At 34.9% G+C, this 25,999-nt stretch overlaps 2 protein-coding genes, 1 long non-coding RNA gene and 1 pseudogene across 20 annotated transcripts in view; 2 read left to right on the forward strand and 2 right to left on the reverse strand.

The window, feature by feature from the left end:
- The window catches only part of LOC126765920 (tetratricopeptide repeat protein 39B-like), a 124,407-nt gene extending 110,094 nt beyond the window's left edge, over nt 1-14,313 (forward strand). For 12 of the 13 annotated variants that reach the window (XM_050483624.1, XM_050483623.1, XM_050483626.1 and 9 more), the window contains 3 exons: nt 13,248-13,724; nt 13,785-13,925; nt 14,113-14,313. In XM_050483624.1, the coding sequence (XP_050339581.1) occupies nt 13,248-13,724; nt 13,785-13,925; nt 14,113-14,209 (715 nt within the window). In that variant the 3' untranslated portion in view covers nt 14,210-14,313. Of the gene's footprint in view, nt 1-13,247; nt 13,725-13,784; nt 13,926-14,086 lie in introns of all 13 variants that reach the window. The other variant, XM_050483621.1, reaches the window with a different exon arrangement.
- Nucleotides 7,611-9,248, forward strand: LOC126765954 (uncharacterized; annotated as a pseudogene).
- LOC126765982 (uncharacterized) lies at nt 9,431-11,213 on the reverse strand. The gene is made up of 3 exons (XR_007668681.1): nt 10,662-11,213; nt 10,158-10,597; nt 9,431-10,105 (listed from the first exon to the last, which is right to left on the reverse strand). It is a non-coding gene; the product is annotated as an uncharacterized LOC126765982 (long non-coding RNA).
- Nucleotides 14,314-14,987: 674 nt separating the features above from the next.
- Nucleotides 14,988-25,999, reverse strand: part of LOC126765943 (adapter molecule Crk) — a 155,976-nt gene continuing 144,964 nt past the window's right edge. For 5 of the 6 annotated variants that reach the window (XM_050483686.1, XM_050483689.1, XM_050483688.1 and 2 more), the window contains exons 3-7: nt 16,601-16,701; nt 16,276-16,520; nt 16,085-16,213; nt 15,796-15,993; nt 14,988-15,725 (exon numbers count right to left, since the gene is read on the reverse strand). In XM_050483686.1, the coding sequence (XP_050339643.1) occupies nt 15,456-15,725; nt 15,796-15,993; nt 16,085-16,213; nt 16,276-16,520; nt 16,601-16,701 (943 nt within the window). In that variant the 3' untranslated portion in view covers nt 14,988-15,455. Of the gene's footprint in view, nt 15,726-15,795; nt 15,994-16,084; nt 16,214-16,275; nt 16,521-16,578; nt 16,702-25,999 lie in introns of all 6 variants that reach the window. The other variant, XM_050483690.1, reaches the window with a different exon arrangement.

Consider the following 25,999-nt stretch of genomic DNA (forward strand, 5'->3'; position numbering starts at 1 on the left):
AAGTCTACGAAATAAAAATTTATAAAAATACGTCTCACATCTTGAAACAAATTCACCAACTAAGTAAAGATCTATGAGAGAAACTAGGCAGTTTGGAATCAAATAACGGAACAGTCACAAAAAAAGCAATATGCAACTTTTGACATGGTCCAGTGCAGGTGAGCTATGTAATCAGGTCTGCTTCAAAGCATTGTCCATTTGGACCACGTGGTGCTTAAATGTTTGCAGGGAATATTTCAACGAATCCTTTGAAGAAACAGTTCATACTCAGTTAAGGGGGTATTCTTGTCTAGGATTTTGAAAAAGTCGATTTTTTTTGCATATCTTGAATGTTTAGACTCTCAAAAATATTACCTTGGAAGGTTTTTTTCAAAATTCGATTTATTTTCGGAGATACAGCCGATTTTGTGACGTGGCGTCCGTGTTCACTAGAATTGTCTCCTTAACTTTAACGCGTTTTTCTCAAAACTGACTTTTTCGGAACGATACTCACGATTTCTCTACTGGACCGATTTACTTGAAATCTTTATAGGGTCTTCTTTATAGGCTTGTCTTTAGTTGGAACTAGCCCCATCCCCAAATTTTTATTTTTGTTATTTTTAAAAAATTCGAAATAGTCAGAAAAAGTGATCCAAAAAAATTTTTTTCAGGCCGTTCGCCATTTTGTGAAAAAAAATTTTTCCACTTTTCCGTAGTTCCGGCCATTGCGACATTATTCCAGATTAATAATCTTTTTTTTTTGGGTTTCAGATAACTAGGAGGGTTAAAATCATGGGTATGGTCACGTGGAAATTATTATAGACCCCCCACTTCGTCAGCTCATAATTTTTGAAATTTTTTCCTTTTTTAGTTTTTAATTTTTTTCTGTACTCTTCTAATATTAACAAATAACTAATAAAAAAATGGATAGTAAAAATATTAATTCACAAAACGTCTGGACACAATTCCATCATCTGAGTTTTTGGGAGTTATTCTGGGTAAACTGGTTAGTAAAATTTGTTTTATGTTACCTTTTTCGACAAACATTTTTCTTACGTATCGTATGACAAAAGAGTAACAACTAAAAAACTTTTAAAATCAAAAAAATTTCTCTTAATTTCTCTGTTAAACTAGAAAATACTTTTTAAAGAAGATATTGTACATTCTACAGAAAAAAATGTTACTTTGACACACAGCCTAAATACCATAGTCAGAAATCGAAAAATTACAAATATTCAAGAGGTGTAAAAACAGTTCCTGTAAAAGTTATTGAAATTTAACATTTTATTGTCATCGATTTTTATTTATTATCATACAGTTTTTTATATAAAACATAAACATTCATTATTTAAAATAATTAATATCTTCTAAGAGGAAATTATGTAGCTGCAGCAATGCTCCTCTCAGTTTGAGACAGCTTCTACAATTGCGCTAGATTGTTGTCAGTCATCATTGAAGATATCTAAATAATAAATGTTTCAATAATTAACCGAATAATCAATATACATTTAAAATTCAGTAATTCACTTGCCAACACATGATTGGTGGTTTTCTGCTCTTTTTTGACGAAGTTTATAAACTTATCCACTTCTGACATACTTGTATTGATTATTGACTTAATAGTCACTTCATAAATATTAAAATTATGAACTTTTTCGTATTAATATACACAATATACTTACCTAAGTCTACGAAATAAAAATTTATAAAAATACGTCTCACATCTTGAAACAAATTCACCAACTAAGTAAAGATCTATGAGAGAAACTAGGCAGTTTGGAATCAAATAACGGAACAGTCACAAAAAAAGCAATATGCAACTTTTGACATGGTCCAGTGCAGGTGAGCTATGTAATCAGGTCTGCTTCAAAGCATTGTCCATTTGGACCACGTGGTGCTTAAATGTTTGCAGGGAATATTTCAACGAATCCTTTGAAGAAACAGTTCATACTCAGTTAAGGGGGTATTCTTGTCTAGGATTTTGAAAAAGTCGATTTTTTTTGCATATCTTGAATGTTTAGACTCTCAAAAATATTACCTTGGAAGGTTTTTTTCAAAATTCGACTTATTTTCGGAGATACAGCCGATTTTGTGACGTGGCGTCCGTGTTCACTAGAATTGTCTCCTTAACTTTAACGCGTTTTTCTCAAAACTGACTTTTTCGGAACGATACTCACGATTTCTCTACTGGACCGATTTACTTGAAATCTTTATAGGGTCTTCTTTATAGGCTTGTCTTTAGTTGGAACTAGCCCCATCCCCAAATTTTTATTTTTGTTATTTTTAAAAAATTCGAAATAGTCAGAAAAAGTGATCGAAAAACTTTTTTTTTCAGGCAGTGGCCATTTTGTGAAAAAAAATTTTTCTCACTTTTCCGTAGTTCCGGCCATTGCGACATTATTCCAGATTAATAATCTTTTTTTTTTGGGTTTCAGATAACTAGGAGGGTTAAAATCATGGGTATGGTCACGTGGAAATTATTATAGACCCCCCACTTCGTCAGCTCATAATTTTTGAAATTTTTTCCTTTTTTAGTTTTTAATTTTTTTCTGTACTCTTCTAATATTAACAAATAACTAATAAAAAAATGGATAGTAAAAATATTAATTGCCTTTTTTTACGACACTTTAAAAATTACCTGAAATTTATGCTTCTAAACCAGAAAACCCCCTTAAGAATAACAGCTTTTAAGTATATCTTCTAGCACGATAACAAAATTTGTGCAATTTTATCTTTTCTGAGAAGTGAAAATTCCAACCCATGAAGCACTTATTTAAGACTAGACTAGATGACCCGTCCACGCTTTATTGTGACTGACACATAGAAGATACTACTAATATCATCTATATGATTTCTTATCAGCCCCTGCCTTGAAAACATACGTACACAAATTTGGCAACTGAGGAACGATTAGTAAATGAGATTAGCATTAAACAATAAAGAATCATTAAAAAACTTAAACAATTTAATTTTTATTTCCTAAAAAAGATTTAATAAAATTCAAAACCTGCTTATTTGTTTCATCTAAGGAAAAATAGAGTTCTCCGGGTCTTATATATATATAGATGTGTTCTTCTTTTTTTTTGGTTTTATTATTATTATAATTTTTTGTTTTTTGAGGAAATGAAATATTCAAATGATTCCTACAAATTTTGAACAAATGCATATGATTTGAAACATAATTTTTGTATTTATGAATTGTATTAAATTTTAATATAAAGAGATAAATAAAAATCCTATCTCCTTATTCTGGTTCCAAGCTACTTCCCCACCAATTTTCAGCCAAATCGGTGCAGCCGTGCTTGAGTTATAAACGGTGTAACTAACACGACTTTCTTTATATACTATATATTTTTATAGATACTGGCTGACCCCGCCGTGGTTGTCCTGCTTGAAATTATGTGTTTTGAAATGAAAACAAAGTTGAATTTATATTGTGTTAAAAATGTTTGCGATTTTCCTGGATTTTTACAATGTAACGCAGCTTCATAAACAAAACTTTTTGTTTTCTGTTCCGGTGCGTAAATATACAGAGAAGATAGTTTTCCAACTTGTGAACACGCCACGTATAGCTAGCCGTTTTATAAACATGGCATTTCCAGATTTATGTGACTATCCTTGTGTCCTGTTTATTGTCATCTCAAATGCAATTTTCCCTGGAAGTTGAATAGGTTTGAACCGAAATGGCAAATTGTTGGAACTCAAAGGAATTTGTAGAATCAAGCATTCGGTCCCTTGTACAAGGTGAGTTCCAATGTAAACAGGACTTTTTGAGTCTTGCGCCCCCTGGTGGCGCCATCTATATGTCGACTAGTGCATTAGAATCAGCTATCTTTATCGATTGTCCAGTGAGAATTTCATGATATTTCATACATTGGATGTGAAGTTATTGCGTTTTAAGTGTCAGTATGTTTGTGTTATCGGTGCGAAAATGAGTAGTCTTCGAACAAAGAGCCAACATTAAATTTTGTTTTAAAATTAGTAAAACTTTTACCGAAACGTTTCAATTGATGAAACAAGTTTATGGCGATGATTGCCTATCCCGTAGCAGATTGCACGAGTGGTTTCAACGTTTTCAAAGTGGTTGTGAGAACATAAATGACGATCAACATGTGGGCCAATCAAAATCCGTGATCATCGGAAATTCCATCGAGACTGTGCGTGAATTCATCAAAAATCAGCCGAAATCATCATTGAAATTTATGGAAATGGAATTGAACATATCCAAAGCATCGATTTATCGCATTTTGAACAAACATTTGGGCTTAAAAGGTATGTGCACGGTTTGTTCCGTACAAATTGACTGACAACCAAAATTTGCTCAAAATCCATCATTCGATTCGACGCTTGTGACCGATTATTTGACCAAAAATCACATTTTAACCATTAACCACTCCCCGTATTTACCTGATATGACACCGTGCGACTTATTTCGCATTTCGGAAAATGCATTTGCCCATGAAAGGACAGCGTTATGCAGACGTAGAGGCCATTCAGTGCCGGTGCAAGCCGGCATACTGGCGGCCACACTGGCCAACGAGCTAAAACACTCATTCTACATGCCTTTGGACTGTGCAAAAAGCTATATTGAAGCAGAAGGAGACTATTTTGAATAAAATAAATTGATTTTGCAGAAAAACCATTTGTTCTGTTTTTTTTTTAAGGTCCTGTGTACTTTGGAACATACCTTGTATTCGATAGCTGCATCACAATCAGTCGGGTTCCATTATACAGTTTCGGCGCATGAAGATTGCGAAACATAATAATGACAAATCCAACTTTGAGACGCAAATGATGCGGCCGCATTCTCAGCCTCTCCAAAGAATTTAGAAATTACTTTGGCTAATTCACGGCTTCGTTTTCATTGACAATACGATCGATTGATTTGGATGAGCGCAAATCTCCCGGAATTTGCATTTTAATCTTCCACTTTTAGTCATTAACATCGGTATTTTTGGAAGCTAAAATTACGCATTAACATCTTTCGTTGAAGTGAATTGACAAAAGATTGGTGGAATTGATATCAAACCACTGGAAGTATCAACCGAAATTTGACCATTTCCAATTCTTAACGAATACGATGTAAAATATCTTCGGCAATGTCATTTTTGTTCGTATCCCATAATTGATGCGGATTTGAAGGCTGAAATGTCGAAATGATCATCGCGAAAAGTGTACGAACTTCAGTGGCATGCGAAGTAGCTAGCGCATCGTCCATCGTTTGATTCCAGTGATTCTAGCATTTGTACTTGTTAACATGCTCGTCTAAAAGTTGAACACACCATACCATTCACAATACGCAATGACTCAAATGAAGTTGAACCGCTTACATTAATCATTAGCAACCGAAGGTAGAAGTAATCGTCGTTTTTCGGGAGGATTGTATAAATTCGCCCTAATGCATTAGTTGCGAACACACATGAATGTCCATCAACAGGTTGGCCTTGCTTTCTGTATAACCATTTCTTCCACGATGCATTCTATGTATAATATCAAGGCATTTTCGAATAGAACAATGTTCTTGCAAACGGATCACTGACGCAAGCTGAGAAAAAACTCGTCAATGTCTGTTCTGTTGTTGACAGTGTTTCCGCTGGCTATACTGTATTCTCTGGTTTGAAATACACTCTCTCCAAATGAACTGCGAGATGCGCAACAGTCCGAAATCGTTCATGAATAGCAAAAGTACATATCTTACAAAACGCTTCATTGCAGTTCACGCATCGACTCATTTAATACTTGCTTGCTCTCATCTCGTTCAAGGGCATAGCGGTTATTGGCCGCTACGTCCTTTGGTGACGTACTTGCAAACGTATTTGATCGATTTCACCAAACTGCAATACTCAACAATGATATGAGTTTGAAATGTGAATTAGACAATAGTTAACATCGATATTCACTCCTCTAAATTTAATGCTGAATGTTCTGCCATTGTCGTTTAGTGAGCGACGCCGATGCAATGGATATATGTACATCATTTCCAGTTTGCATTTCCGAAAGAAAAGCGCGTGGGATTGTGATGTCCGCAAGGTCCATGAACCATATTGTTTTTCACCACTTCGTATAAATCTGGATCTTTCTCTGGATCAGGAATTTCCACAGAAATGATATCATCAATTTGATCTGGTGTAATCACCATCCAAAGAGGAATGTGCGCGTGCCGTAAACCTCTTTTTTGCCACTCAACAGAGTACTCCTTATACATCCAGCATCTAACAGCACCATATATACGTTGCTTCAAGATAAAGTCCATCAAACATCGTAGCTGTTGTTTGAAAAGTCGTGCTGTGACATCGTGGCGATCGCTTGCTAATTGGCTGCGACCTTCTGAATACCCGAAATAAAAGAAGCAAACGACAGAAATTGAACGATTTAAATAATTTACAAATAAATCAATTGGAAACCAAAACAAAAAAAAATTGTATTGAAAAGTCACTTTTTGGAAATTCACGCTGGTAAGTCGGTAAAAAATCAACATTTTCCGATTATTTACATCAAGTTTATTAATTTTTTTTGCATACTTTAAGACACTTTACTGTAAAATGTAAAAATTTATGGGATATTGTTGTTTTAATATTACCTTTACAATGTTCAAACTTATATTAGGTAATCGAAAAAGTCTTGCGGTATTTTTTATTTTTTAATTTTTTGTTTTTTCTACTATGCCGGTCTCTTTCGACCAATTCAGCGATTTATCGCAATTTTCGACGACAGGCCTTCCGGAGCGTGGCGCATCTTCGACCACCTCTACACCAGAACGAAAACGTTAAAACCATCGTTGTGCGGTGGAAATGGAAACTGTATTGGGTCCATAAACTGCACAAATTTTATTGGCGGCTTGAGATGCATTTTTGCCTTTATCGTAGTAGTACTGAAAAATATGCCGTATTTTCTCTTTATTTTGCTCCATGTTTGCGACGCTATAACTCACGAACGACTTAAAAGAAACGACAATCAATCAAACACGTGTTAGCGCGTGAAATTAGCTTTCCAAAAAGGTATAGCATGACCCGATGCGACGAATAAAACTAGAACTTCGCGCTTTCAGCGCTAATTAGCGAAAATACCGCAAGACTTTTTTGGCAACCCATTATGTAGATATCCTAAAGCGGGCCAAACTCTTCTATTAAGATTCTAAGCTGATCAACTGAATTATTTTTAGATTTTTATATAAAAATATATGTGCATTTAGATCTGCTTATTAACTACAAAAATATTATTTTTACTTCTTACTTAAATGATAATATCAGGAATAAGGGGATGTTAAACTTATTCCAGTGTGAGAGCGCCTCAAAATTAGCGTTTTTTATAAGATTTTCCATTATGGCCAGATTGAACAAAATAACAATTTTTGGGCATTTATCAACCCAATACCCAACATTTAGTACGAATAAAAATTACTAAATAGTGTTTATTTATTATATGGAGAAACTATTTAAATCTTTTTAAAGAATATTATAACAACTGACTTTTGTCCTTTCAATACCCAATAATAGGATTTAAGCTTGTTAGCCTTCAATCATTAAACGTTTTTAATCATTTTCCATTGAAAATAAAACTATGATGCTTCAAATTACAAAACGTATCATCAAATATCTTTAAATTTCACAAATTTATTTAATATTCATTGTTTTACATTTTTTATAAGTGGTCTTGAACGTTGCAACAAATCCCTCCGTTTACATGTTTTTTTGGTAAGATTCCAATCTGGCCATCGCTCGTTTCCAATTGATAAACGTCAAAACATACTGAACTCGATCAACTGTCAAAGTTTAGGTGGTTTTGACGTTTAGCAATTGCTCTCTCACTTCCAGTGAGAGAGGAGTTAAACATCTCTTTATCTCTGGATAATATAATCAGCCCTATCACGCAATCCATCGGAGACTGTTTTTTCGGGAAAGTTACGAAACTGCTATCATGCAATTCGAACAGTTCCGAAAGTAAGTTTAGCGGAATTTTCGTACGACAGGTTTGTGCTAACGGAGAAAAAAATTTAAAAAAGAAAAATGTAAGTTTTAAATTAAAAATAAATATGTTATAGTTTGAATTCAATTAAAAGTTTTAATATTTAATATTATCAATTAAAACTTTTAGTTGAATTCAAACTATAACATATTTGTTATCAGTAAAATAATCTTTAATGCGATTTCTGCATGTCCAAAGTAATTACCACCAAGCAACAATATGCACTAATGGTTGAGCTGTTACAGAAAAAATCTGAAATGGCGCAGTGTTTTACCAAGTGCCCTAAAGAAGAAGTGGCAGCTTTTTGGAACAATATGGTCCAAGAACTCAATAGTGTTGGTCCGCCTATCAAGGATATTTCCAGCTGGAAGAAGGTAATATAATAAAGTTGTAGATTTTATTGTTGTAACAGGATAGTTTAATGCTTGTTTGACTTATTTTTTATTAGGTATGGCTTGACTGGAAGGCCTATATAAAAAGAAAATTGGTTGAAAATAAAAAAGGAGCAGTCAGCTACTGGTGGCGACAGAAATAGGCAGCACCATTTCAATAAATTGGAAGAAGCGGTGATAACACTAACGGCATTGCAAACAAGTACAAGTGGTATTGAGAATACAGTGAGCATCTTCTTACCTATTGTAGCCGACGTGGGCAATGAGACAGAGGCTGACGTATCAATGCCATCAGTGACCTGCAGTCCAGCACTGCCTAGACGTACTACTAGGCAACCGGAAACATGTACAGCCGATTTAATTAAAGAACAATTTAATATTCAAAAAGAATTTCAAGAAAAGATTATTGATAAGTTGGACGATCTCTTATTACGTATGCCACGAGTAGACAGAGCATTGGAAATGCAAAATGATTTAAAACTAGAAAAAACGTTAACTTCGGTTGCACCGAAGCTAAATACCCTTCACAGGTGCATTTATGTTAGTAACTATGTGTTCAGTTTGTATGGAAGCTATATGCTATAGTAATCCGTTCTAAACTAGTTTTTTAGAGATTACTTTGTTGCCTTAAAAAATAACATATGTATACCAAATTTCGTGAATATATCTTGTCAAATGTGAAAGTTGTCCATACAAGAACTTGATTCCGATCGTTCAGTTTGTATGGCAGCTATATGTTATAGTGGCCCGATATCGGCCGTTCCGACAAATGAGCAGCTTCTTGAAGAGAAAATGACGTTTGCAAAATTTCAAAACGATATCTTAAAAACTGAGGGACTAGTTCGTATATATACAGACAGACGGACATGGCTAAATCGACTCAGCTCGACATAGTGATCATTTATATATATACTTTATAGGGTCTCCGACGATTCCTTCTGGGTGTTACAAACTTCGTGACAAACTTAATATACCCTGTTCAGGGTATAAAAACGGAAGTGGAAGAAATTAGAAGGCACAACATAGCTATGGAGAATTTGATAGCTGCTAAAAATTCCATTAAACAGCAAATGTTAGAGGTAGAGGAGAAAAAATTGCAAGCCATGACAAAAAATAATTAAATTAATTAAATAAATACTTAATTAAAACTATAAATATTTTGTGTTAATATTTATTTAGGATATTATACTCGGGTAAGTGTTGCATATATAGCTTCTCTGATTTGTGAAGCTGCATCATTATAAGTTGATGAAAGAATTTCATTACTTTCTGTAAAAATATTTGGTTCCGAATTATTTTCGAAACTTTCATCATTCACGCGATAGTGAATGCAAACGTTGTGTAACGCTGCCGCAACATTAACGATTTGGGATGCCTTCCATGGCTCGTAGTGAAGCTCGCAAGCACCTAGAAGACATGTAAATCGATTTTTAAAAACTCTTATTGTTCTTTCAACGATATTTCTCGCTTTTGCAGGTATTTTATTATATTTCTCTTCTGGTCTTCCTGAGGGAGGGGTACGGAATGGTGCCATTATCCATGGTTCTAAGGCATATCCAGCATCTCCTGTACAAATATAAAATTTTGGGAATTTTTGTAATATATATGTTTGTATGTATAATACCCAAAAGCCAAATGTTTCGTTCACCATCGAAGTACTTTTTCTCATGAAAATAACGAGCATTGCTGACATTCCATATGTGGGAGTCGTGATTGCTGCCAGGAAACTGAGCATTCACATAACGTATTTTCATTTTATTGTTACATATCTGCAAAACATTGATTAAGATGTTTGAAATGCGAATTTGTCACCAAACTTACAATCATGGCATTGATACTAAAGTATCCTTTGCGGTTATAATAGAGAAACTTATCTTTAGTTGGAGCAACGATTTTAATACATATGTGTCCCGTCTACACACAAAATCGCGCCTGGAAATCCGTATTTCTGAAAAAAATCCTTTTTCGCTTCACTTTTTTCAACGTTACTTAACTCGAGGTTTATCCACTGAGGGCACAAATGGGACTGAAGCAATCCCAATACCTCTTTTAAGATGCAACAAAATGTTGACTGAGCCATTGGGATATCAAAGTCTTTACCCACTCCATGCTGATAGCCTTCTTCAGCTAAAAACCGTAAAACCGAAGACAATCGATGAAGTAAAGATATAGATGAAGATCTTGAAGAACTTGCATTCCTCTCTAGAACATCGAGGACATACGTAAAGGCCGCCTTATTTAACCGATAGTTTTTAATAAACCTGTTTTAGAAAAATAATTTTAATAAAATTTAACAATGAATTTTTGTGGATTTTTGAACTGTACACTGTATCGTCCACATCGAAAGGGTTGCTCTTGTCCCTCAGTGATTTTCAGTGAATTTTTAGATCACGCCGACTTCTCTCACGTTCTTCCTCAAGCAACATAAATAAAGGGAAGAATTTAGTATACCGTCCCAGGATTTCAAGGATACAAAGGAAATGGTCGGATAGAGGAGATTAACCTGATCAAGGATATAGCCGCAGGAAGATTATAGTTTAAGAGATATTCGCGTTTAAAATTTGCAATATTTTAATAACATTTTTTCTATATTTAAATTTAATTTTGCACTTATATTTTTCAATTTTATATACACTAACACATCGATAATTCGTTTGTACACATTTATTTTATATCATATATTGCAAAAATAGCTATTATTGTACATTTAAATTATTGTTGAATTATGACTATTTAATAATAACAAATTAATTTCAAACTGTCAAATGATAAGTGTTACCTTATCGACATCATTTTTAAAAATAAATTTGTCAAATAATTAGTGTTAACGTACTAAAATATTTTACAAACTAAAACAAAAAAAAATAAAAAGAAATATTATACCCTAAATAAAGGAAACAAAAAAAATCTCCTCTATCCGACCATACCAATTTTTTTCCCGAAATCCTGGGACGGTATACCAAAGCCGACCCTAAATAAAAACGTTAGCGAATACATATTTTGTTCGTAAAATCAATTTGAATACAAACGATTTCACTTTTATTAATCAAAATTTAAATTTTTTCTTCTACACAGCTGATTTCGAAATGTCAAAATTCAAAGTTAAGTCCGGCAACAAAAGTTTCGAATTCACATGGATTCAATGATAGCAAATTATGCGTATTCGTAGCGGACATTCGTATTCGTAGCTTCGCTACGATGGATTGCGTGATAGGGCTGAATAGTAGTAATAGTTCTGCTTTCTCCAGACTGGAAAAGGAAACAAAGCAAATGGGTCTGGCAGTGAACGAGGGCAAGACACTCTTGCTTGGCTCTCACGTCACTGTTGACAGTCATAACTTCGAAGTTGTAGATAGTTTCGTATATTTGTATATTTAGGAACCAGCATAAACACCACCAACAATGGCAGCCTTGAAATCCAACGCAGGATAACTCTTGCCAACAGGTACTACTTCGAACTGAGTAGGCAATTGAGAAGTCATCGCTCGACGAACAAAAACCAAACGCTATACGTCACTCATAATTCCCGTCCTGCTACATTGTGCAGAGGCTTGGACGATGACAACATGGTGAGTCGACATTGGGAGTTTTCGAGAGAAAAGTTCTGCGAAAGATTTATGGTCCTTTGTGCATTGGCCGCGGCGAATATCGTATTCGATGGAACGATGAGCTGTATGAGATAATGACGACATTGACATAGTTCAGCGAATTAAAAGACAGCGGGTGCGCTGGCTAGGTCATGTTGTCCGAATGGACGAAAACACTCCAGCTCTGAAAGTATTCGACACAGTACCCGCCGGGGGAAGCAGAGGAAGAGGAAGACCTCCACTCCGTTGGAAGGACCAAGTGGAGAAGGACCTGGCTTCGCTTGGAATATCCAATTGGCACCACGTAGCGAAAAGAAGAAACGACTGGCGCGCTGTTGTTAACTCGGCTATAACCGCGTAAGCGGTGTCTACGCCAATTAAGAAGAAGACTTAAATAACAGCGGGCCTCCTAAAATCCTACGTGCGTCGCCAGACAGCCATTCTACCGACCTAGATGATAAAAATATCCCTATAATGTGGTTCTCAATGTACAATGTTGATTATTTACCGAATGTATCGATCAATCTTTGAGGAGTCTTAATAAAAGTCAAAGAACTTCTTGTGAAAATAATAATACTTCTCTCAGCCCCTGAATAATTGAAAAAAAGAACTTTTCTTATAGTGTCAAAAAATTGTAATTTATTTTTTAAAAATATTTATTTTCCTTCTATAAAATTCGTCCAAAAAATTGTGTTTCCTTTCGAATCGCCCAAATAAATGTTATTATTTATCCGTTCTCATTTAGTAAAACACCAAGGAAAGAATTCGATGTTTTCGAATACGGTTTTCCAATAAGTTCCAGATATGTTGAATAGCACAAAAATCAATTTCCAACAGTATAACGACCCAAGGGTTGTTATAGAATTGAAAATAGCTCCATATGCCCCGCAATCACCAGACATTAATCCTATTCATCGAATTTCATTAAAAGAGTGACTAAAAACTGCCTAATCGATTGAGTGGGTCAAAATATCCGGAAATTATACTAAAAATTGAGTGGAGCATGTGTCGACGTCTGGGAACAAAAATTGCAACAAAATAAAAGCCAAAAAAAATAATAAATGCATCTAAAACTATTGTAATTACTTTTGATTCCTATAAATAATCATTAGTGAACGTAAAATTTTTTGATATGATTAGGGTTTTAAGATTTATTTGTGTAAAAAAAAATTTGATTTAATTTAATGTTAAATATACATCTTTTGAAATGCATAGAAAAAAACGACAAAATTAAATAATTTTAAAACAGTACACATGTAATTTAATAGAACTAGGTGCATGTAAACTTTATTGATTCGTTGTATATACTCTTACATATTTTCAGCTTGAAGTTAGATTGGCATGAGGCGAGATTGTACGCCAGCTACTTAGTAGAACAAAGTAAATGGTCTCGTACAATTTATTCATATCAGCAAGCAGCCGTAATGCTAATGAACGATGACCTTGACGATTTTGGACGGCAAACCGTTGAGCGTCTAATGCAAGATGCACCCAAGCATAAGCAACGAATTGCTGGAAAATCACTTCCAATGGAAAAATTTATTTGTAAGAAAGTGGCACGATATTTTGCGCAAAATCATTACTTGTGCCTTCCAGCTGTTGAGCTAATGTTCGTCTGGAACACATTCAAGGTACTTGGTAGAAATTATCGGCTTTCTGACAGTATTTGCCGCTTAATTGAACACCAAATGAAAGAGTTAGCGCACAGAAATGATATTTATGAACTTGATAATCAAGCGTTATGTTTGTTATTACGTGGCGCTTGTTATCGACAAATGAAACAACCATTCCTTGCATTGCAGTAAGTTCAAAATCACACATTCATAAAATTAGTGTAAAATAATTCCGTTTCCTTTTTAAGAGATCTTGAGGCATGTATGAACTTGGAAAGTGAGGTAAAAGAGGATACATATTTGATTGCCTACGCCTGTGTGGAATCAGGACTGGTGCATGCGGACGAACAAAACTACGATTTGGCTATCTCCATAATTGAGGAAGCAAAGTAAGAGTATTTTAAAATTATTCCACTAACAGCAATAAACTACAATATTGATAATTTTACAATACTGCCAAAAATAATATGCTTCTAAATACAAAATTATCATTATAGAGCGAAATATTCAAATTAGTAGGTCTTAAAAAAACTTTTAAAATAACTGTTAGCTCTTTATTTTCTCGTATTACTGCAGGAAGAAATACACTGGATTTTCCCTTGAATCACGCCTGCATTTTCGCATCCATGCTGCACTTATGGAACTAAAGGAAAAGCTTAATGCTACAACATAAAGATAAAAATAATAAATAAACCTGTTATATTAGCATGAAATCAAGTGAAATGAAATAAACATAGTTAAAATATATAAAGTCGTACTCGCAGATATAACACTGTACGTGACTGAGTATTAGACCGAACCAATTTATTCAAAGAGGTTGAGTCCCAAGTAGAAAAGTAATTTATCGGTTTTTGTACTTACCTCTCAAAATCGACATATTTGCCTTCGAATTTTGAAATGAAGTAAATCATTACTAATTTCAGTATGACTTCTGAAAAAAGTAAAAATATGGACTTCCTTATATACAGCCCTGATTTGCTCACTCTTCCTAGACCAAGTGCAAAACAATATTGTGAAATGCGTAATTATCTACGGACTTTTGGCGCTCAGATCCGATCTGGAATCCATTTTAACGCGAATACTGTGATGGATGTTTTGAAGTACTTGTTATTATCACGTATGGAGAAAGTCAAATTCCCTACAATAAGACTTCCGCCTGATCTACCAACCTCACCACTTTTTGGTTAAGATTAATTATACACATACAACTCATTCATAACATGATACGAGTACTCTATTTTTATCAATATTTTTTTGCAAATTTTCGGAAGAATGAAACCAAAGAATTTCTAAACAAAACAAATTATTTTATTAATATTAGTTTCTTAAATAGATTCATGTTTCTTTAACTAAAAATAAAACACAATTTGAAAATGTAAGTATAAATATGATAATAATATATCATTTGTCGTTTATTTTTCACACATTTTAATAATAGCAACGACATCTAATATTGTTAATGTACTTTATTAATTATTATATAATAAGGATAATAAAGATTCTATGGGATAAAATACGTGACCAGATAAACAAAAACATATATTTTATTAAATAAACTTACTAACATAAAAAATGTATGAAGGTATGCATATCCAAAAATATGAACTCAAGTGTCACTATTTTTAATCGGTTAAAATTTGCTTCGGTACTACTTTCATTTACATCTCTTCGTAATATATGTACAGTGTAGCAACATGTTGATATACATGTAGTAGTAATTAACTTGCACATATTTAATAATTATTTTTTAATGAATCCTTTTTTACGAATTTTACAGTATCGGCCAAAATTCTATTTTAATGTCAAGTTTAAAAATTACAAAATGTGTGAAATTTTAAATTATTTTTGACCCATTTGATTATTTTTACTAATTTATATCCAATCGTAATGAGTAATATGAATAATCATTCATGATTATCTTATTCCACCCAGTCATTATTTAGGCTTGACACAGAAACCACTTTCAACGTTGCATCCTCAGCATTATTTATGGGATCGCAGTCATCAATGAATTCCACATGTGTAAATGGAAAATGCCCCTTTTTTCCGTTAAGCTCCCCCTCCCACTGGCCATTTATATTAGTTTTGGTTACTTTAATTACATTGCCAATCTCAAGTTTTAGTGCTGTTTTGTCGTAGGCGTTGGGTACACGTGCCTGTTTCACACGGGCAAACGCTGGTAGTTTTCGCTATTGGGTTTTTAAGAAAGAATTTATATAATCATATAAATAAATTTACCAGTGCACCACAAATACGTACATTTAAATCGGATCGTTTCAACGAATTGCTTAGCTGATGGCAATTTGTAGATGTTGAATGAATCGTGGTATCATTTTTGCAAGCTACACTTGATAAAAGCGGGGAACGAAAACTGTTACTAGGTGCTAAAGTAGTGCCACAATTGCCACCACTCGATAATGGCCGATCAATACAGTTATCATCTGTATTTTCCTCACACTAAAAAAATTAAAAAAGGTATATTAATATATTATTTTCTGCCATAAATGCAAATTAATGTAATATGATTAATAATGGTGAATAAACTAACTATTTGAACATAAGGTACAGGAATTTGACCGATTTGTCCCTGCTGATTTCGGACCGTCCACCACTGATCTTCGTCCTTGCGAATTACAGTCAGGATTTCGCCACGTCTAAAAGGGAGATCATCTTGATCCTGGACGCATACAAATACAAAATAATCAAAATGTGTTATTTTAATAAAATATTTATACTTACACTACCCTCAAAGTCATATCTACCAATGACTTTTTCAGCCTTCTTTGGTGCAGGGCGTCTCAGCGGAGTGGTGTCAAGATAGTGCAATGTGTAAAAAGTTAACAATTTTTGTAAGTTTTCAAATAATTGATCCCCTATTCGATACAAAACTTGATCCTGTTGTTGTATCTTATTTATAATATAGTTACTAACTTTGGTGTCCTCTCTATAAGTAATAAATACACATGTCGATACAACAAATTTGTCTGAATTAAAACAAATTGGATGCCATAGATATATTATAAAAATTTAGTACACACGCACCTTACACACAAAACATAATCACCTGCGATGGAATTACTATCACGTACTAGAAATACACCTCGGTCGCGCTCATTCATTAGCACTTCGGTTGCATCTTGACGAGACATCGGTCCGAAATACCAACTGAAAAATATTATTGGTATAAAAATTATTTTTATATAAGAAAATAATATAAAAACAAGAAAAAACGTTGCAACGAAGTTATAATCTTGACAAAAGAAAAGTTTCCATACTAGAAGTTGATTTTGATCGGATGGATCAGAACAATTTGCTCAAATAATGCAGCATTGTTTTGGATAAGCGAAATTTTTTAAATACAAATAAAAAAGTTTTTCTTACAAGAACTTGATTCTGATCGTTCAGTTTGTAGGTTGGTGTGATTGTTGGTGATATCTGTACACAATTTAATATACGGATGGATGAAGAAGTTCACGCAAGTGAGGAAAGTTCTTAGAGTGCTATTCACTTGGGAGTGACCAGATGTGATTCTTTTATATATGCCCAGAACAGCTCACGACCTCCGGTTTTAGACCAAGTATCCTCTGGGTAGCCAAAGAATATCCGTTTGCAAGCGAGCTGAAGTGACCAGCCACATAAAGAGCAGCTTCAATTAAAAGAATAAAACCGCGTCGGATGAGAGACCCCCTTATGATGACGACCACTGAAAACGGGCTAGGGATTACAATTTAAGGGCATTTGGAATGTCCGTTCCTTAATTTTGTAGGTGGCGTTTATGAGAGCTGCCCCGCCACGATGTCAAAATGTGCTCGGCGACTTTAACGACAGGGTGGGGAACGAAGACATCTTAGACACAACGTTCGGTAAATTCAGCTTCCATGAGGGAACACCCTCAAAAGGGTTGAGGCTGATCGACTTCGCCGGGGCCCGAAATATGGTTATCTGTAGTACTACATTCTGGCGAAGGCAAATTCCTCAAGCTACCTGGATGTCTCTCGATCGAAAAGCCACCAACCAGATCGATTATGTTGTGATAGACGGAAGATACGCCTTCAGTGTTTTAGACTTGCATACGCTCCGAGGTCCTAGTATTCACCCAGACTACTGTCTTGTTGCAGCGAAGGTACGCAGCAACAGTAGCAAAAAACGCACGTCAACAAACACAATGAAGGTGCTACAATCACAGCAGACAATCGAACGATTTTTTACTCGAGTTGCATACTCTTGATGCCCAGAGCATACTAGAATTATGGAAGGAACGCTTCTCCAACCTGCTGAATGGCAGTGAAAGCATAACATCAGGAGATGATGAATTTGATCGATGACGATGGAGCAAACGTTCCATTGCTCAACCATAAACAACACCAAAAACTCCGTCAGGATCGGGCAGGGCCTTTCCGAGCCGTTCGATACCAAAGGTTTCAGACAAAAAGACTCTTTATCGTGTGACTTTTTCTATACTGCTGGAGAAAATGATTCGAGCTGCAGAGTTAAATAGGGAAAGTATCATATCATTGTCCTCATTAGCCGGGCCTTAGTTCTGCAGGATAACTCTTGCCAACAGGTGCTACTTCGGACCGAGTAGGCAATTGAGAAGTAAAGTCCTCTCTCGACTAACAAAGACCGAATTCTAAAAGTTACTCATCATCCTCGTCCTGCTATATGGTGCAGAGGCATAGATGATGACAACATCTCACATTTTCAAGAGAAAGGTTTTGCGGTGTTATGGTCCTTTGCGCATTGATAACGGCGAATACCGCAGTCAATGGAACGATGAGCTGTACGAAGTATGCCACGACAGCGACTATGCTGGCTAGGTCATGTCGCCTGAATGGATGAAAACACTCCAGCTCTGAGAGTATTCGACCTAATACCCGCCAGTAGAAGCAGAGGAAGACCTCCACTCCGTTGAAAAGTCCACGCGCAAAAGGACCTGATTACACTTGGGTTCTCCAATTGGCTCCAAACATCGAAAAGGAAGAACGACTGGCAGACTGTTGTAAACTCGCCTATAACCGCGTAAGCGTCAATCAGGGGTGTTGTGGAATCCAAGACAGAATTGCTTAGCTGTCAGAATTGCAAATTCTGATGATGATGATTTTCATTGGTGTCACAGAATCTGATTGGATTTCCGTCTTTTCGAACACACGAACTATTCGAATCAGCTGTGTACTAATGTGACAAAACATGCAAATGAATACATTTGGTAGCAATCCTATTAAAGTTTTTAATGAGTTCTGAATTAAAGAAAGAGTTTAAGAGATAACATTTATCTAATGAATAAGGACGCATTTGGGTGTTAAATTACATTTATTACGTTTTGTAAATCTAATATCTTTAAATATCCGGATTTTTTTTCCAAAAACCCAATATTTAAGACATTTCGTGTTTTATACTTATGTCTCCCCTATAGAAATATTGATAAATTAATTCGAAATAATAAAATAAAATAAAAAAACTTGATTTCTTAGCTTACATTTCAAATCTGTGAGCGACTATCTTCTTGCTTTGTTTCTGATAGCAAAACCGATAAAATTGGTTTCCGTGACACCCAAATCCGATACAAATTCTGTTTCGAATATCAAACCAATGATATCTGAATTCATGACACCTACTACGTTTTTTGATCGGTTTCAATTCTGATTCCGACAACTATCAGATTCCACAACACCCCTGAATAATTAAAGGTGGGATTTAAATACGCTTGTCTTTCTGAAGTACATAAAGTACATTCGACGATTTTTACGATGAGTAAAATTATTCAACAAAGAAAGAGGTTCAATTAAATTTTGCAAGCGGAATCAAATTTCTGCTGCCAAAACGTTCAGAATGTTGGAAAGGGCGTTCGGTGACTACACTGGTAAACACGGTTTTTGTCACATGAACTTTGTTATGATTTTTATTTATGTTGGTGTATCCTCATTAAAAATATATAACAGTTTTGTTTCTATCACATCCAGTTTTCTTGTGACAGCTACATATTCATTTCTGACCTCATACGAGTATACGTTTCTTTGTTTACACAACTGCATTTTGTTGACTGTGTAACTATTGTGTTTGCTAAATTACATTTTATTTACATTAGTTAGATCGTAAATATGCCACGAAAGTGTTTGAACAACCCGGACAATTTTTGTTATGTGTGTGGAGAATTAACTTTTACATCTCAGCGTCGAAATTTCACATCACTAATTGAACAGTGCTATTTAGACCATTTTGGTTTTCCTGTGAGGAATCAAGACAAATCCTGGGTTCCACATAAATGTTGTGTAACGTGTGTGAGGCTCCTTTTAGGTTGACTAAACAAGAACCTAGACATTTGTCATTTGCTATACCAATGATTTGGACAGAACCAAAGGATCATGTAAGTGATTGTTATTTTTCTTTTACTCAAACAAAAGGTATTACTACCAAATCCAAACACACTATCCATTATCCAAACTTTTCTTCGGCCAAGAGACCCATCCTACATAGTGCCGAACTGCCTGTGCCGATGCCTCCAAATCGATCAAAAAGTGAGAATTCTATTCCGGAATTTGTTCTCAGTCAGCATAGTAAGGTATCTGAAGATAGTGACTCAAGTTATGAACCGTCAACTTCAAAGGAACCGCACTTACTGACACAACGTGATTTAAACGATTTAGTACGTGATTTAAATCTGCCTAAAAAACAGGCTGAGCTTTTGGAGTCTAGATTAAACGACTAGAATTTACTTTCTCGTGGTATAAAGATTTCTTATTTTCGACGTCTTGACGGTGAAATAAAACCTTACTTTTCTGAAGGAGGTGATTTAGTCTATTGTAATAACGACGACACAACAGGAAGATGAATTTATTAAATTTCGAATATAATCCAAGTCACTGGCGACTGTTTACTGACTCTTCAAAAACTATTTTGAAAGCAGTGTTACTGCATAATGGAAACAAAACTTCCTTCAGTGCCGATTGCTAATGATTCTGATATGAAAGAGACTTACGAAAATATGAGATTTATACTTGAAAAAATTGAATACAGTAAACACGCTTAGAAAATTTGTGGTGATTTTAAAGTCATTGCACTTTTACATGGACTAAAGCTTAGTTATACGAAATTTTGCTGTTTTATTTGTGAATGGGACAGTAGAGACAGAAAAAGTCACTATACAAAGAAAGTGTGGCCAAGCGTGAATCACTAACTCCAGGCCATAAAAATGTTAAAAATGTCCTCTAGTGAACCCTGATGATATACTTTTACCACCGTTGCACATAAAGCTTGGTCTGATACAAAATTTTGTAAAAGCTATGCCTAAAGATGGAGATGGTTTTTATATCTAAAAGAGAAATTCTCTAAACTTAGCGAGGCGAAAATCAAAAAGGGAATATTTGTAGGCTTACAAATACGGCAATTCATGAAGGATAAGAGCTTTGAAAAAAAACTGAATGATCAGGAAAAACTCGCCTGGAAATGTTTTGTGAATGTTGTTCAAAATTTTCTAGGTAACCATAAAGCGGAAAATTACGAAGATTCAATAAATGAACTAATGATATCATTTAAAGCTTTGGGGTGTAATATGTCCTTGAAAATACATATGCTGGACTCTCATTTGGATTTCTTTCCGGCAAATTTGGATGCTGTGAGTGACGATCAAGGTGAGAGGTTTCATCAAGACATTTCCTTAATGGAGAAGCATTATCAAGGAAGCCAAATATTCAAGAAAATCATAAGTATCTATTAGATATTAGGAAATAATTCTGTAAGTGTGGCTGAATTTTGTACTTTTTCCGAAAATATATGTATGTTTTGATGTCACAAGAAAACAAGATGCTCTGTTAGCAGCTCTGCTTGTTAAAAGAGTGAGTAATTGTGCGTGCTAAAAAAATTAAATAATTTTGGTGGAAAAAGGCAGAAAATTAACAAAAATCTGCCCATCAATCCGGAAAATCCAAAGCGCGGTATCCAGGTGTATTGGAGTGCAGAACCAGCGACCTACAACCACTGACTAGTTTCGATTGGAAGGTTTGTAATTTCGCCGATATCACACTTTATTGAACACAGAGGAGAAAACATCAGCTGTTTGGAGACTTTTTTGGCGCCACAAAAAATTACCTATATTACCTTAGCCTAAAAGTATACTCAAAATTTAGATTAATAATTATTCACAAGGCAATTGAGTTATAGGGTTGTCAAGTATTGTTTATTTTATATTTATACCTTTAATTGTTATATGAATATAATTATAAGCAAACTTTAAAATCAATTATGCCAATTATCAAGACACCACCTCCAGGAGGGGGCAAACTAAGTAAAACTGCCAAAAAAGACGTCACAATCGAAGAACTAACAAAAAAGCTAGAGGAAATGGAAGAAATGTGTAAAACACTTTCATTGGAAGTAAATACTCTAAAAGCCGAAAATATAAAGCTTAAGTCCACTGATGTAAAGAAAATTCAGAATTTGGAAAATAAGGTTGAATTCTCAACGGATGAGGAAGAACTAGCCAGAGAAACGGAATGGATTCTAAAAAAAAGACCAGCTAAAAAACGAAAAGCGGAGTGTTCTCCTGATCTTCAGGAAAAAGCAGATAACGCCATAGCAAAACCGCTTAACCCAAAAAATAGTTCGCGGCCTCCACCAATTATGGTGTCTGGAGATGCCACAGGCAGCAATTATCAACAACTATATGCTATTGCAAAATCAGAAGCAAAAAACAATTTTACCAATAAGCTTTTAAATAATGGAATATATAAAGTAAATACTTTCTCCGTAGAGGACTATAGATGCATATCGAAAGCACTTTCGTGTAGAAATATATCTTGGTATAGCTTTGAGAATAAGCAAACGCGGCCAATTAAAGTTATTGTAAAAAATTTACACAACTCTTTTGATCCGAAATCGATAATTAACGACTTAAAAGAGCAAGGATTAAATGCACTGAGTGCTGTCAATCGTCTTCAATGGAAAACTAAAACTCCCCTCGATATGTTTTTGGTAACCTTCGATCCCATGGAGAACATAAAAAAGATTTATGAAACCAAAACTATATTGAACTCTATTGTTTCTATTGAACCGTTAAAACTACCTAAGATGATACCACAATGCAAACATTGCCAGTCATTTGGCCACACACAAAACTATTGTGGTAAACAACCAAGATGCGTTAAGTGCGCCGGTAAGCATAAAACATCTGAATGTTCGAAACCAGAGAAACAGCAGCCTAAATGCTGTAACTGTGGCGAAGCACATCCAGCCAACTATCGAGGGTGCCTTGTTGCTAAGGAATTACAGAAAATACGAGCTAACACAATTGGCCACAAAAAGGGGATGGTCTAACCCAAAAAGTTGAAGGTTCTGTAGACTTTAGAACAAAAAACAATGAACATCAACAACAAGAAGATCCTAAAGTTACAGCTGAAACAACCAAAAAATTCACTTTTGCTCATGTTCTAAAAGCAAATAATAATGATAATGTATCATCCAACAGCATTTTATCACAGATCTTACAGAAACTCAATAAACAAGACGAATTCAACACTTCCTTACAAAATCACTTATGCAAGCTTGAAAAATATCTTTTTGATACCAAAGATGACTAAATCATTAAAAATTCTTCTATGGAACTCAAATGGGTTAATCAAACATAAAAATGAAATCGAAATTGTACTAAACTCGGAAAATGTTGACGTATGTATGATATCGGAGACACATTTTACGTCACAAACCTATTTTAAAATTAAAAATTATGAAACTTACCATACAATTCATCCTAGCAATTGCGCCCGTGGCGGAAGCGCAATACTAATCAAAAATACGATCAAACATTTTGAAGAAGAAAAACTTTCAACTGATAAGTTTCAAGCTACAACAGTGACTATTTACGGAGTTAAGAGTCCACTCTCACTTACCTCCGTGTACAGTCCCCCAAGGCATCAAATCAAATTTGAAGAGTACCAACACTTAATAAACAGACACAGGTATAGATTCATAATGGGTGGAGATTTCAACGCAAAGAACACGCACTGGGGTTCAAGGCTTACGACTACAAAGGGGAGAGAACTCTATAAAGCACTGCAGTCAACCGGAAGTTACGCTTTCTCGACGAACTTACCATCATATTGGCCAACAGATAATCAAAAGATTCCAGACCTGATAGATTTTTTCATTGTCGGCAAAATATCCCGGAACTATTTGTCGGTGAATCAGGGTCATGACCTTAATTCGGATCATTCTCCAATCTATTTAAGCTATAGCGAAACCATCATCTTTAAAGAAAAAGCAGCGGCCTTGTATAATAAACGAACAGATTGGGAATACTTTAGAACGATCATGGAATGTTACGAAAGTAAATATGACTCTATTTTAAATACTGGCCAGTTAGAATCTGAAATTTTACACTTTACAACAAGTATACAACACGCAGCTTGGAAAAGTACACCGGAATTAAAGAAAATTGCTGTAAACTCTCAATATCCTAATGATATAAGAGAAATAATTAAATTAAAGAGAAAGCTACGACGTAAGTGGCATCAAACTCGTTGTCCAGTTGATAAATCTATTTTAAATAAAGTCTCTAAAGATCTTAATCGGAAAATTAAGAAGTTTAAAAATGATAGTTTCGCAAAATATCTTCGGTCCCTAAGCAATGGAAAAAATTCTGACTACTCTCTTTGGAAAAGCTGTAAAAGACTACAAACACCAGAAACTCAAGTATGTCCCCTTAAAATAAGTGCTGATAGCTGGGCCAGAGACGATTTAAAAAAAGCAGAAGTATTTTCGGATTATTTAGCCAAAATATTCTCCCCATATGAAACACACGTAGATTATCCTACTGCTTCCAGTCAAGAAAGCGAAGAAATCTCAAGTTGCACAAGCAGTGAGCTAAGTGAGGAAATCAAAAATCTGAAAACAAAAAATCCCCCGGTTATGACCTGATTACTGCCGAGGTCCTAAAACAGCTTCCTCAAATAAGCATAGCAAAAATTACCAACATTATTAACGCGGCTTTTCATCTTAAATACGTGCCAACTTATTGGAAAATTGCTGAAATTATCATGATTCCAAAGCCAGGGAAACCAGGATATGATGTATCTTCTTACAGACCCATATCACTTCTACCGATAATATCGAAGCTTTTTGATAAAATTCTCATAAAACGTATCAATAAAATCATTGAACGAAAAACCATAATTCCAGCGCATCAGTTTGGGTTTCGAGCCAACCATTCTACGATTGATCAAATCCACAGGATTACGCACATTATTGAAAAAGCCTTTGAGGAAAAAGAGTTCTGTTCTGCAGTGTTTTTGGATGTTGCAAAAGCGTTCGATAAAGTTTGTCACAAAGGACTGCTTTCGAAACTGAAACTGATTTTACCGAAACAGCATTATGACATCATAAAATCGTACTTATCAGATCGCTACTTTCGCGTTAAACAAGGAGACAAATATTCTATTCTTAGGGAAATAAAAGCAGGAGTTCCACAAGGTAGTGTGTTGGGCCCTCTTCTTTATATACTATTCATGCACGACCTGCCAAAAGACTGCAATTATACAACAGCCACATTTGCAGATGATACCGCGTTGCATGCTGTTGGTAGAGGTGAACACGAGTTCACTTCTAATCTCCAAACAGCTGTAAATAAAGTCGTACAATGGGCAAATAAATGGCAGATAAAACTGAATGAAGCTAAGTCTGTACACATTGTTTTCACATACAACAAGATACAGCACTTACCAATTTTCATAGACGGTGTACGAATACCGCACTTTAATTCCGCCAAATACTTAGGAATGACGCTTGACACTAAGCTACGGTGGAAAGTTCACGTAAAAACAAACGTAAGGAGCTGGACATGCGACTCAAAAATTACAATTGGTTAATCGGTAACAAATCAGTGTTATCCATCGAAAATAAGTTACTTATCTATAAGCAAATACTCCGACCGATATGGAGCTATGGTGCACAACTCTGGGGATGTACTAACGCAAAACAATAAGAAAGTCATCCAACAATTTCAAAACAAAGTACTAAGACTAATTGTCAAAGCGCCTTGGTATTGTAGATGTGCTGATACAGAGCGTGATCTAGGCGTAAACTCGGTTAACGCAGAAATACTAAAAATTGCAACAGCACATAGTGCAAGATTGCTACAGCATTGTAACGAAGAAGTAGTTATGTTAACTTCTAGTGATGGACCACCAAGACGACTCAAACGCCTCAAACCCAGCGATCTTTCAAATTAGCCAATACTCTCATAGTAGTTTTGTGATTTTGTAATTATATTTTTAAGTCCTATTCAAGTCCTTTCTTTTATTTGAACTAGTTGCAATGTATAAACAAAATAAAAAAAAAACAAGAAAACATGATGTGTAAATTTTTTTCGTTGATATATCATTTTTTGGTGACCCTAATATATTCAAAATTTGATATAAATTTTCATGTGACAAAAAAAATGAGAAATTTGTTGACCAGTGTAATCGCAGCATGC

The sequence above is a fragment of the Bactrocera neohumeralis genome, unplaced genomic scaffold (genome assembly GCF_024586455.1).
Source record: "Bactrocera neohumeralis isolate Rockhampton unplaced genomic scaffold, APGP_CSIRO_Bneo_wtdbg2-racon-allhic-juicebox.fasta_v2 cluster11, whole genome shotgun sequence".
Classification (NCBI taxonomy): domain Eukaryota; kingdom Metazoa; phylum Arthropoda; class Insecta; order Diptera; family Tephritidae; genus Bactrocera; species Bactrocera neohumeralis.